This window comes from Rhincodon typus, chromosome 7 (assembly GCF_021869965.1).
Source record: "Rhincodon typus isolate 14 chromosome 7, sRhiTyp1.1, whole genome shotgun sequence".
Classification (NCBI taxonomy): Eukaryota; Metazoa; Chordata; class Chondrichthyes; order Orectolobiformes; family Rhincodontidae; genus Rhincodon; species Rhincodon typus.
The window spans coordinates 55,471,666-55,484,562 of record NC_063338.1 but is presented as its reverse complement, the minus strand read 5'-3'; the positions used below and the strand labels follow the sequence as shown (position 1 = coordinate 55,484,562).

At 41.4% G+C, this 12,897-nt stretch overlaps 1 protein-coding gene across 3 annotated transcripts in view; it reads right to left on the bottom strand.

Annotated features, from left to right (window-relative positions):
* LOC109923490 (TRAF family member-associated NF-kappa-B activator) overlaps positions 1-12,897 on the bottom strand; it is a 78,071-nt gene that overhangs the window by 32,045 nt on the left and 33,129 nt on the right. For 2 of the 3 annotated variants that reach the window (XM_048599547.1, XM_048599546.1), the window contains 3 exons: positions 12,443-12,527; positions 9,846-9,991; positions 323-508 (listed from right to left, as the gene is read on the bottom strand). In XM_048599547.1, the coding sequence (XP_048455504.1) occupies positions 323-508; positions 9,846-9,991; positions 12,443-12,527 (417 nt within the window). The remainder of the gene's footprint in view (positions 1-322; positions 509-9,845; positions 9,992-12,442; positions 12,528-12,897) is intronic. The other variant, XM_048599548.1, reaches the window with a different exon arrangement.

Below are 12,897 nucleotides of genomic sequence, written 5' to 3'. Positions count from 1 at the left end.
CCACTGTGTTCATCCAGCTCTACACCTTGTTATCTCTTGAAACATTAACTGTTTCCCTCTCAAGATACTGCAAGACCTGTAAAGTTTCTCCAGCACTTAACATTTTATTTCAGACCTTTAGCATCTGCAGTATTTTGCTTTTACTCCCATGTCCTTATAGATGTTCTTGAATTGATGACTGGAAGTAGTCACACAACAATTATTCCCTCCAAACCATGCAGCTGAGTTTCAACCCAAAATCTCCCCACCTTGGGCCTTGTGCAAGACAGCTTCTAAAAATTATAGTGGGAAGTATTACCACATTCTAATTTTCTCATCTTACCTTTGAGTCTGGTCTACAGTAGACCTGTTTACCATGTGTGAAGAAGTCAGTATGCTCCATTAATTCATTTCTCAGTTGTCTGAGTTCTTCATCTTTTTCTTCAAGGTTTCTTTTAAGTTCTTTTTGCTTTTGCTGGTAATCTTTTATCTGCTCTTCTAACTTACTATTTTCAGTTGTTAACTGTTCCTAGAAATATAAAACAATTAAAAGTAACAAAAACCTACACAATGTTGTGTCAGGACGTATTAAAACAACGAAGTACCTGGGTAAATCAGAATATTCATAGGTGGCTCAAAAATATAAAACAATCATCTGACCAAATACAATTTTATTTGGAGACTGCACAATTAATCCAATTTTATTCCATTGTCAGATTACTTCACATATGTTGCACAAAGAAGCACTGTATTGAATATATAGCTCATTACTGGTGGTTTATCATAGGTGTCAATGCACCATAAAAATCATAGCACACAGGCCTCATTAGATTTGCTGCATAGAAATAGAACTGGAACAAACAAAAACAGAAAATGCTGGAGAAACTCAGCTGGTCTGGCAGCATCCGTGGAGAGAAAGCAAAGTCCTGTGACCCTTCTTCAGAACTAGAAGCAGCTAGAGGAAAAGGTGACATTTATGCTGATGACAGAGGATGATGGGCGTAGAGGGGGTGGGGAGGAGTGGCAAGACAGACAGAGCGAGAGCGAGAGAGAGGTGGGGGGGAGGGAGGGGGTGAGGGGTGAGGGAGGGAGGGGTGAGAGAGAGAGCGGGCGAGAGAGCGTGCAAGACAGGCAGAGAGACAGAAAGATAGGCAGGCAAAGGGATTATTGATATGTGATCAGGGAAGAAATTAAGCTAGATAGGTGATGATGGGGACTATGAATAGTTGAAAATGAGTTGGCTGTACTGAAAGCAACCCATTTCAAAGCCAATATCTGGTATAGTGGGGTTGCTAATATACCAGGAAGCGGATGTTCATGCTCTGAGATTGTTTAACTTGATGTTGAGTTCTGAAGGCTGTAAGGTGCTGAAGCAGAAGATGAGATGTTATTCCTCCAGCTTGCACTGAGCTTTATTGGAGCACCGCAGCACATCTAAACTTCGGAGGGTCAGTGTGGACTCAATGGGCCAAATGGCCTGCCTCCACACTGGCAGGGAACTCGAAGCTTATGGTCATTTTTACCACTAGAACGCAGGTGTTCCGCAAAGCAGTCACCAAGTCTGTGTCTCCCCAGTAGAACTGGAAGTTGAAACAATGAAAATTTATACAAGATTGATCAACACTTTGACCAAACATGAAGCATGTGATAAAATAAAACATTGGATGATACAAGTTCAGTATCTACCCCTGTACTCTAACTGCTATCCAGATGCTAATTGGAGACTACATTTTCCATACTCTCTGCCTGCTCTACTTCTACTTATTAAGTCACAGAATATAGACTAGCATAATGGAACAGTCACCAAGTTACTCCGTTAGTGATATCTATCACACGAGCTGCCCTATTTATTAGTGTCAGTTACTGCTTAGACGATAGCACTATTGCATCTGATTCAGGATATTGTTTGATTAAGTCCCATTCTACAACTTCAACACAAAAACATGATAAGTTAAAGGCATGGACTGACACATGGAATTGCCAATACAAAGATGTGGTCAAGGGAGGGGCGGAACTGGCAACTCAACATTCTTGAGTACAGGATCTTCAGGACGGACAGGAAAGTGTGTAAATGAGGATGTTATGTTGCATTATTAATTAAGGAGCAGCTCCTGCAGTAAGGAGGGTTAATAATGTAGACAGAGTCTTCAAATAGGTCTTTGTGGGTACAGTTTAGGAATAAAAAGGGGTCAGTCACATTGATGGGAGTCTATTCTAGGCCCGCAAACAGAGTCAGCAGGAAATAGAGGGGAAGTTATGTAGACAATTTGCTGAGATGTGCAATAATAGGCCATTACAGTTTCAATTTCTCCAACATAAATTGGGATAATCAAAATTACGTCAACACACAGAGGGTCCAGCAAGGGACGGTGCAGTGTTTGAACCTAATTCTGGGACCAAAGCTGGACAGGTGGCAGTGGGAGAGCATTTTATTGACAACGACTGCGTGACAGTACAGTTTAAGCTTGTTATAGAAAAGGATAAAGATGATCTGCAGAAAAAGGATTTTGAGTATGGCGAAGGCAGATTTTATCAAAATAGGGTAGGATCTGGCCAAAACAGACTAGTAATAGCTACTTGTCAGAAAATGTACTGTAGAACAATGGGAGGGGCAGGGGCATCAAAAAAGAAAATGGGCAAAGTATAAGCCCAACAAGTTCACCTTAGGGTGAAACATAGGAGCATCCAGAGAATCCTGGATGTCTAGGAATATTCAGGACTGGATTAGAAAGAAAACAGAAGCTTTTAGCAGGTATTAGAGCAGCACGGTGGCTTAGTGGTTAGCACTGCTGCCTCACAGTGCTCGGGACCTAGTTTTGATTCCAACCTCAGGCAACTGTCTATGTGGAGTTTGCACGTTCTCACTTTGCCTGCGTGGGTCTCTGCTGGGTGCTCCGGTTTCCTCCTACAGTCTAAAGATGTACAGGTTAGGTCAGTTGGACTTGTAGAAGTGTCCAGGAATATGCAGGCTAGGTGAATTAGCCAAGGAAAATGCAGGGTTATGGGGATAGTTGGGGGATAGGTCTAGGTGGGATGCTCTTTTTTTTCCTTACTCATTCAAAGGATGAGGGAGTCGCTGGCCAGGCAGCATTTACTGACCAGAGGGCAGTTAAGAGTCAACCACATTGCTGTGGGTCTGGAGTCACATGTAGACCAGACCAGGTAAGGATGGCAGTTTCCTTCCCTGAAGGGCATTAGTGAACCAGATGTTTTTCCCAACAATTGAAATAGATTCACGGTCATCACTAGATCCTTAATTCCAGATATTTATTGAATTCAAATTTCACCATCTGCCATGGTGGGATTTGGACCCTGGTCCCCAGACCATTATCTGGGTCTCCGGATTAACGGTCCAGCGATGTTAACTTGATGCTGAGTTCTGAAGGCTGTAAGGTTCCGAAGCAGAAGATGAGATGTTATTCCTCCAGCTTGCACTGAGCTTTATTGGAGCACTGCAGCACATCTAAACTTCGGAGGGTCAGTGTAGACTCAATAGGCCAAATGGCCTGCTTCCACACTGTAGGGATTCTATGAAATCAACAGAGGCCCTGGTGGAGTATAGAAAGTGCAGGGGGATCTTAAGAAAGTAACTAGGAGAGGAAAGAGGCAGCATGAGAAAACAATGGAGGGCAAAATTAGGGAGAATCCCAAGATATTCTGCATGTATAACAGAAAGAGTATAACCAGGGAAAGAGAAGGGCCCATTACAGACCAATGGGGAATCTGTCCATTGAGTTGGAGGACACTCTTAAATGAGTACTTCACATCTGTCTTTACTCAGGAGCAGGACGACGTCGTACTGATTTCAGGAAGAGAGATGGTGAAGTTCTTGGGCAGATCGACATAGAGAGTAAGTAGATATTGGAGGTTTTGGCAGGCTCAAAAGGTAGAAAAATCCCTTTGTCCACAAGTTACATCCCAGGCTTCTGTAGGAAAGGAGGGGGAAACTTACAGGAGCTCAGACCCAAATTTTTAACTCCACTCTGGCCACAGGGTAGGTGCCAAATGACTGGAGGACAGCTAATGTGGTTCCACTTCTCAAGAAAGATGATAGAGATAAAGCAGAGAATTATAGACAAGGTAGTCTCACATTAGTGGTGGGAAAACTACTGAAGAAAATTCTGAAGGAGAGAATTCAACTCCATTTAGAAATACAAGATTTGATCGGGGGTAGTCAGCATGGCTTTGTCAAAACGAGGTCATGCATAATAAATTTGATTGAATTTTGAGAGCTGACCAGGTGTGTAAATGAGAGTAGTGCAGTTGAAGTAATTTATTTGGATTTCAGCAAAGCCTTTAACAAGGGCCTAAATGGGAGACTGATAGTAAAGGTAAAAGCTCATGGGATCCAGGGTACAGTGACAAGTTGGATCTAAAATTGACTTAGTGGTAGGAAACAAGAGGGTAGTGGTAAAAGCTGTTTGTGAGATTGGAGGCTGGTGTTCAGTGGCATACCACAGGAATCCGTTCTGGGTCCCTTATTGCTTATGATATATACAAACCGAATGGATGGGAATGATAAGTAAGGCTGCCGGTGATAAAAGATTTGCTGGGTAGCTGACAGTGAGGAAGTATGTATTAATTACAGGAGGAAACAGATGGATTGGTCAGACGGGCAGATTGAATTTAACCCTGAAAAGTGAGAGGTGATGCACTTTGGAAGAGGTAACAAGAGGAGTTATTCAAATAAATGGTGAGATATTAAGAAGCTTGGAGGAACAGGGGCATCTTGGGGTGCTTGCCCACAGAGCCCTGAAGGTGGCAGAACAAGTTAACAGTGTAGTTAACAAAGCATACAGGACGCTTGCCTTTATCGAGGCATAAATTCATAGAGAAGGAATGTTATGTTGCAGCTGTACAAAATTTTGGTTAGGCCACAACTGGAATACTGTGTACCGTTCTGGCTAATACCCTCCAAACCGAGCAAATATTTTCTATACCCTCACCAAAGCCTCCACGTCCTTTTGATAGTGTGGCTGCCAGAACTGTATGCAATATTTCAAATTTTGCAACTGTATAGGATTTTAGGTCACATGGCCTGCCAATTTTATACACTATGCCCTGACCGATGAAGGCAAGCATGCCATGCGCCTTCATGACCACCTTATCTACTTGTGTTGTCATTTTCAGGGAACTGTGAACTTGTATGCATAGATCTCTATTTAATGCTTGTCAAGGGTTCTGCCAATTACTGTATACTTTCCTCATGCATTAGACCTTCCAGAATGCAACACCACACATTTATCAGAATTCAATTCCATCTGCCATCTCTCCACCCAAGTCTCCAGCCTATCTACATTCTCCTGTATGGTTTGGCAATCCCCCTCATTATTAACAGCTCGCCCAATCTTTGGGCCGTTCACAAACTTATTTATCAGATGACCTTCCCTCCAAATCATTTACTTACAGTATTACAAACAACACGGACCCCAGCACTTATCTCTGCAGAACATCACTGGTCACAGATCTTCAGTCAGAAGAACAACCTTCCACCGCTAGTCTGTCTTCTAGGATCAAGGCAGTTCAGTGTCCATCTTACTAGCTCATCGCAGATCCCATGCGACTTTACCTTCTGTATCAGCCTGCCAAAAGGGACCTTGTCAAACGCCTTGCTGAAGTCCATGTAGACAATATCCACCACCCTATGGTCAATCATCTTTGTCACTTCCTCAAAACACTCAATCATGTTTGTGAGACATGACTTCAACCACACAAAGCCATGCTGTCTACTGCTATTGTCCATATTTTTCCACATGAGAGTAAATCCTGTCACTAACCACCTTCTCCAATTAATTTGCCTACCACTCATATAAGGCTTACTGGTCTGTTATTTCCCAGATTATCCCTGTTGCCCTTCTTAAACAAAGGAATAACGTTGGTTATTCTCCAGTCCTCCGGACCTCTCCTGTGACTAATGAACCAGACAATCCCGACAGTGTGGAAGCAGGCCATTCAGCCCATCGGGTCCACACCGACCCTCCAAAGAGCATCCCAGGCTATCCTTGTAGCCCTGTATTTCCCATGGCTAATCCACCTAGCCTGGACATCCCTGGACACTGTGGGCAATTTAGCATGGCCAACCCACCCAATCTGCACATCTTTGAACTGTGGGAGGAAACCTGAGCACTCGGAAGAAACCCACGCAGATATGGGGAGAATGTGCGAACACAATTAGACAGTCGCCTGAGGGTGGAATCGAACCCAGGTCGCTGGCGCTGTGAGGCAGCAATGCTAACCACTTAGCCACCGTGCTGCCATGGACAGGATACAAAGATTTTGTACAAGATTCCAGCAAATTCCTCCCTCTACTCCCCCAGTATTCTGAGATCGATCCAGTCAGGTCCTGGGACTTGTTTACCTTCATGCTTTTCAAAACACTCAACACCAACTCCTTTTTTATATCGACATATCCTAGTGTCAACATACCTGCGTCTAGAATCACCGTCCACCATATCCTTCTCCTTTGAGGATACCAATGCAAAAAGCTATTCCCAAAATAGTCCTCCACTGAAACCTTGATCACCTGACTGGGCTCATTCCTCGCTACCAGGTCTAGTATGGCCCCTTCCCTACTTGAGACTATTTACATATTGCTTCAAGAATTTGTTAGACATGTCCAGGGGGACACACAAACTCTGCCCCCATCCAAGCTCCTGGCACGAAGGGAGTCCCAATCAATATAGGGAAAGTTAAAATCACCCATCACAACTACCCTGTTGTTTTTACATTTTTCCATAATCTGTCCACATATTGGATGGGATGGTAATTGGATGGGTTGGACTTGTCCTGCTTTGTATGTACGTCGCATGCTTGGACAATTTTCCATCTTGTCAGTTCTATGCCAGTGTTGTGTGTAAAATAACGAAAAAATCTAAATTAAAGGTCGCAACTCTGAAGGAGGCTGCAGGAGCAGAGGGACTTGTGTGTATATCTGCCCGAGTCTTTGCAGGTAGCAGGACGGTTGAAAGACCAGCTGATAAAGTCTAGATGCTTAATTAACAGGAACAGAGGACCAAGGAAGAATGCTGTGTTGAATTTATATAGCACACTAGTGCTGGAGTACTGTGTCCAGCTTTGGGAATCATGCTTTACTACCGTTGCGAAGTTGGGTGGAATACCTATGAATTGGGAGGCAGGAGGTTAGAATTTGTTGGTAAAAATGGTAGTGGGGGAAAAAAAAAAGCAGTGTACGGTCCCTTTACAAAAAATTATGCTTTGCCTGTGCTTGGAAGTTGCACGTACTGTACAGACAGCCCCAAAATTGAAACAGGTGGATGAAAACTTACAGTTGGCAGGCAAAACAGCAGTTTTGTTTTGGTATCGAGATAATAAGTTTGAATTTAGCCAATTAATTTAAAACAAGCACCTAGATACAGAAAACCAATTGAATTTAAAACTGATGGTTTTGACAACCTGAAACCAATCACATCATAAAAAATTGATGTATCATCAGGAGGTATATAGGCCGAGGGTTTTTGAAAATTGGGGCGAGAGCCAAATGTCATTTGAGGGGAAAGCAAGCCCGCCATCTGACAAATAAGCCTCGAGCTCTCGCAAGAAATCGCTAAGCTCTCTAAGAAAGCACCATCTATCAGAAAAAGGTACCACAGCATTTTAGCTCAAAGTCTTCACTGAAGAAATTACAGAGAAAAACACCCCTGACAGCAGAATCAGTGGAAGAAAGGCGTTTGTGGTGTAACGGAGAAGGCAGAGCATTCCAAAAGACACAGTCTGTGTGAATTTGGAGAAATTAAGTTTTAATTTATTGTTGTCTTTTAATTAGATTTATATAAATGGGACTTGTATTTATTTGAACAGTGTCCCAGTAGAACGTAGGCCATTGAGGGAGTAAGTAGTCAGGGGTCGGGGGAGTTGTTCAGTTTGTTCGTAATTCTGTTTATTTGTTCACTGCTGGGTTAAATAAATAAATTGTTACTTGTTACTTATAAAGTGGATATTAGGAATTCTCTTTCATTTAACCACTCTTAACAGATTATAAAGATGAGGCGAGCATCTCTGGGTGTTTCATGTTTAATCATTAGAAGGGAACCGCTATTCCCCGCCGCAACAGATTGGGGCTTGTGTTTCAGTTTATCTTTCAGAGGGGTTCAACTTTCCCCTTCTCTATAACAGTTTGGGGGCTCAAGTCCAGGATCTGGCCAGTTTGTGTACGGGATATGAATGGATCTGGACAGATTTTAAACAGTCTTGGGGATTAGTGTTCTAGATCTTTAAAATAGAACTTATTGAGAAAAATCTGTTTAATTTCGGTTACTTGTGGTTGGTTAAATTAAAAGTGAGAGAAATGGCTCTTAACATCGCTAAAGAGTTTCTGGGGTTTGAGGATGCTTCCCAAATTTGCTAAGAAAGTTTCAAAAAACAGAGGAAAAATATACTTTTACAGTTAGCAAACAGGCTAGAATTGGGTTTGAAAATTTGGGTTTTCAGGAACTGAAAGTTACCCAAGTAAGAAGAGCCGTAGAGATGGCGAATGAATTTGTATTAGTGCATAAATCGAAATCTAGCTTCTGACAGCAATTCCATTCTGGGAGGGTTAGAAATTGAGAAAAAGAGAGCTCCTTCAATGAAAAACAAAAAGTAGATCACAATGGGAACAGTTTACCACAGGTGGAAAAAGAAACCCAAGAGGGTGAAAGGCCTCAGGTGTTTCCCATGTCAAAAGGTGGGACACACAAAGTCACTGTGCTGGTGTATTAACAGAGGCACTGGGAAAAAGGATGTGGTAAAAGAGGCTAAACCAGTGGGATTTGTTGAGGTAGTGAAGGAATTCCCAAAAGAAGTCAGGGAGCTGCAAGAGAGTGCACAGCCTAATCACGAGCTGAACAGTGAGATAGTGCCCGATCTCACAAAGACTTCACCTGTGTGGTGAAGGTTTACTCAGGAAGAACAGGGGGAGAAGGTAAAGAAGTTAAAATATTGAGAGATATGGGAGCTGAAAGTACTTGCACTCCTTCTGAAACGTTACCCAAGACAGTGGTAATCTGTGGGATAGATGGAAAGAGATTTAGCGATCCCCTGTTTAAGATCAGGTTGGAAAGTCCAATCAAGACTGGGGGAGTGAAAGTGGGAGTGATTGAAAGAGTGTCAATTCCAGGAATACAGTTTGTTCTTGGAAACAACCTACCAGGATCAAAGGTCAGAGTGATGCCTCTCCCAGTGGAGAAGCTGAAGGAGAACCAGGGAACTGAGGAGATGGAAGAAAACTACCTTGGAATTTTTCTGGACTGTGTGGTAACAAGATCCCAGAGTCTTAAGTTACAGCAAGAAGGAAAAAGCAAAGAGAAAGATGAGGGAGTTGAGATCCAGTTAGCTCACACCCTGTTTGATGAAATGGTAAAGGAAAAACCTGAATAGGGAGAAGATCAGGCAGAGATGTTTAGTCCTGAAAGATGACTGGAGTTACCACAAAAAGAAAGACGAGACAATAAAAGATCTATGTCATAAAGCCTGCTCGGAAAAGGAATCAGAATGTATTCCCGAGTGTTATTATCTCAAGGATAGAATCCTAAGACAAAATGGAAACCTTGGCAAGTTAGTGCAGAGGGGAAATGGGCAGAAGTGCACCAGATTGTGTTGCCAGTAGCATACAGACAGGAAGTATTACACGTAGTACATGAATTACCTGTAGGAGGTCATCTAGGAGTGAGGAGGACTAAGATACAAAAGCACTTCTATTGGCCTGGATTACATATGATGTGGTTGAATTTCATCATACCTGTCATACTTGTCAAATGGCAGAAAAGGCAGAGACAGCATGCGAGCGAGAGAGAAGGGGAACTACACTGAAACGCAGAGATGATGGTTTCCTTCAAGTAATTTGTAAATACAGATGAATATATTTTCACCTTGCAGTGTCTTTCTCTTTCTAATGCTACTTTCAATTCATCTGGTGAATCATATGTTACTGGATGTTGTGCCTCATTTCTTCTCACCTTCAGCAAGTCACTCTGTGGCCAGGGGTTCAGACACTGAGCTTGTCCAGGAATATTGCCTGCAAACAGTCCAGTACAAAAAAGGTTAATTCAAATGGTATCAATAATTTGTTGCTGGTAGTCAACTGGTTGCCTGACAATGAAGCACCAATGTTCTATCTGCTCCAATGAACAAATTATTTATTTCTAACTCAGGAATTCAATCTTCCCTCCAATTACAATGTTTCTCCCTCTCCAGAACAGCACTGAATTTGCAACACATCTTATGTGTCCAGAACCCCTGCAAAGGCACCATTAATCTTATCAGATGATGGCTTGTGCCATGATGGTTAACTCTGCACTGAGCATTGCCTGGTGAGTTTTGGGAAGCCCACTCTGGTATGGCAATCTCTGCTGCATTTGCTGCAAAGGAAGACACTGATCTGAAATGGATGTACCATTTGTTGTCCCCAAGCCCTCTTCACGAGCAGCTGGGAGCTTTATTTTTCTAACAGTCAGTCTTCAGAGTTCATAGCCACATGCAGCTGGCCCCCAATAGCCAGTGTCAACATCCAGCATTTACTATCTGGCTTGCAAGTGTCAATGTAGCAGAGGTATGGGCACCAAGAACATTGTGATCCAGTGGACAATTCACTGTACAGAACACTTTTAGGTACACAGCTATTATCCAATCAGTGAATTTAAACAAGCCAGCAGACACTGTTGACATAGCAATACTGGGTTTCCATTGATAGGGTTACTCTGCACAAACTAATGTTTGATTCAATATCCGTTGTGATAGGATGGACAGCTAACTAGATTTTGCTTTAAATCCTTTATAATTCTTTATTTCATACAGTTCCAGGATAAGGAACATCAGTTATGAAAACAGATTCGAAAAACTGAGGCTGTTCTTGGAAAAATTTGAAGAAAATTGATGGAAGCAATTAAAATCATAAGAACTCTGGGCACAACATCTTGGGGGAAAACTGCTGTCATTAGCAGAAGGGCCAAGAACCTGAGGACATCAATTTAAGGTGAATGGCAAAATAACTAAATGGTACATGAAGAACTTTTCAAATGCAGTGAATGGTTACCATCTGGAATGTTGCTGTCTGAATCTGGTCATCCAAGCTTTCAAAAGAATATTGGATAATTATCCAAAAAAGAAAAAGACAGAGCTACAAGGGAAAATGAGAGAGAATAGGACTAGCCAAGTTGTTCTTGAAGACAACTGGCAGAGACATGATGGCCCATAATGGCCTCCTAAGCTGTAACTCCAATGCTGTATAAATAAATGGTTACAGTGTGTACTAAGCAAATAAATATATGTTAGTCTTCCTCCAGCATGTCACCCACTAGACCAAACATCCAATTTCATCTCCATTCTCCAATCCAGTAAACTAGGCGAGAAATTCAAGTAGCAGTACAGCAGATTCCATGCAATAAAAAGACAAGACACTCCTCCCTTTACAGGGGGAGGTGACAGTGGCTAGAAAACCCAAAAATTAAGGTAATTGGAGGTTCTGCCAAATTTAGAAAAAGGTATCAGATCATGGGAGGAGAGGTCAGCCAATTGATAGGCTAAAGCAAGGGTGAGGACAACCAATCAGAGAGTGTCAGAAGCAGTGCCAGTCAGACAGTAATCTCTTGGACTTGGTCTTTCTCACCTCCTTCTCCTGTCAGTTTCACAGCTCTGGGAATAGCAGCATTAAATCTTAAACCCTGCCTAAATTTGAAGCTTATGGTTTCATTGAAATGCTTAAATAGTGGATATGCCTCTGGAAAACAGGTTTGTTGCTCATTCCACTCCATTCCAAACCTGCCTCAGCTCAAGCTGCTTGTGGTTGTGTTGGAGGTAGTTTTCTTGTCTGGAAAATTTTAACCAAACCCACTCACATCCGAGAGGTAACAATTCCACCACACCAATACAGTAATTAGCAAATAAAGTGAAATTTTCTGAAACATTTTGATAATAGAATAAAAATAAGGACACAAAAATAATGTTGATTTATTCCATCTCATAGAAGGAACTGTATCAAAATACAAAATTCATGTTGTAATTCATAAAACTGCGATAGCATTTCAGGGAGAGCAATATTTGTTCTCCTCAAAACTGGAAACACAACTAAAAGAGGAATGTTTCATTCCACCTGTATCCCAAATGTCGCAGCAAGAATTGAACTATAAATCTTGTGCCAAAAGCCAAGAAAGGAATTTTAGCAAGACCTGTTACAGTTAGTAACATTAAACAAAAACAGTTTCTTTTTTGGACAGGGACAGTGAGGAGAAACAAGAAAGAAGAAAACATATGTATCAATTAATAATAAGAACAGTGAAAGAAATGCATTGGAGAAACAATATTAATGCAAAGTTAAATATAAGACCAATTTAGAAACGATCTAATTGCCTTAAGTTGCAATAGAACAAGAGGAATAATTAAATGGCATTATTGGTTAAAAAGCATATCTAATGAGTTGTGTAAGCAATGTAGAGGGGAGGAAAGAATAAATACAGTAGTCATGGCTTACCTCTGGGGGTGGTAGAAGTAGACTGCAATTGTAATTTTGCAATGGTTTGATCTTTTGTTGCCAATTCTTGCTCTAAGTCATAAATCTGTATTTGAGCAAAAACAAAATGCATGCAAATTGTTAACAAATCTTTTTGTAAAATATTAATGTCATATATATTGTAAAACTGAGTTATGTTCATCACATTTCAAATGCTATACAATACAGAATGCAAAGTTCATACATGAAGTAAAAATAAACAAATATGATTATTTACAACATACAGGACATCTTTTTGAAAACAAACATTACCAGAAGCACAAATGTGCAGGCTACTAACTAATTTAGTACAAACCCAGACAGTTCTTCAACTTGAACAAAATTTAACCTTTGAATAATCTCACCCAAATATTATTTCTCAATTAGATTTTAAGATGGGTTTAGTTGAACAGTGATTATTTTACTCGATTACTCAT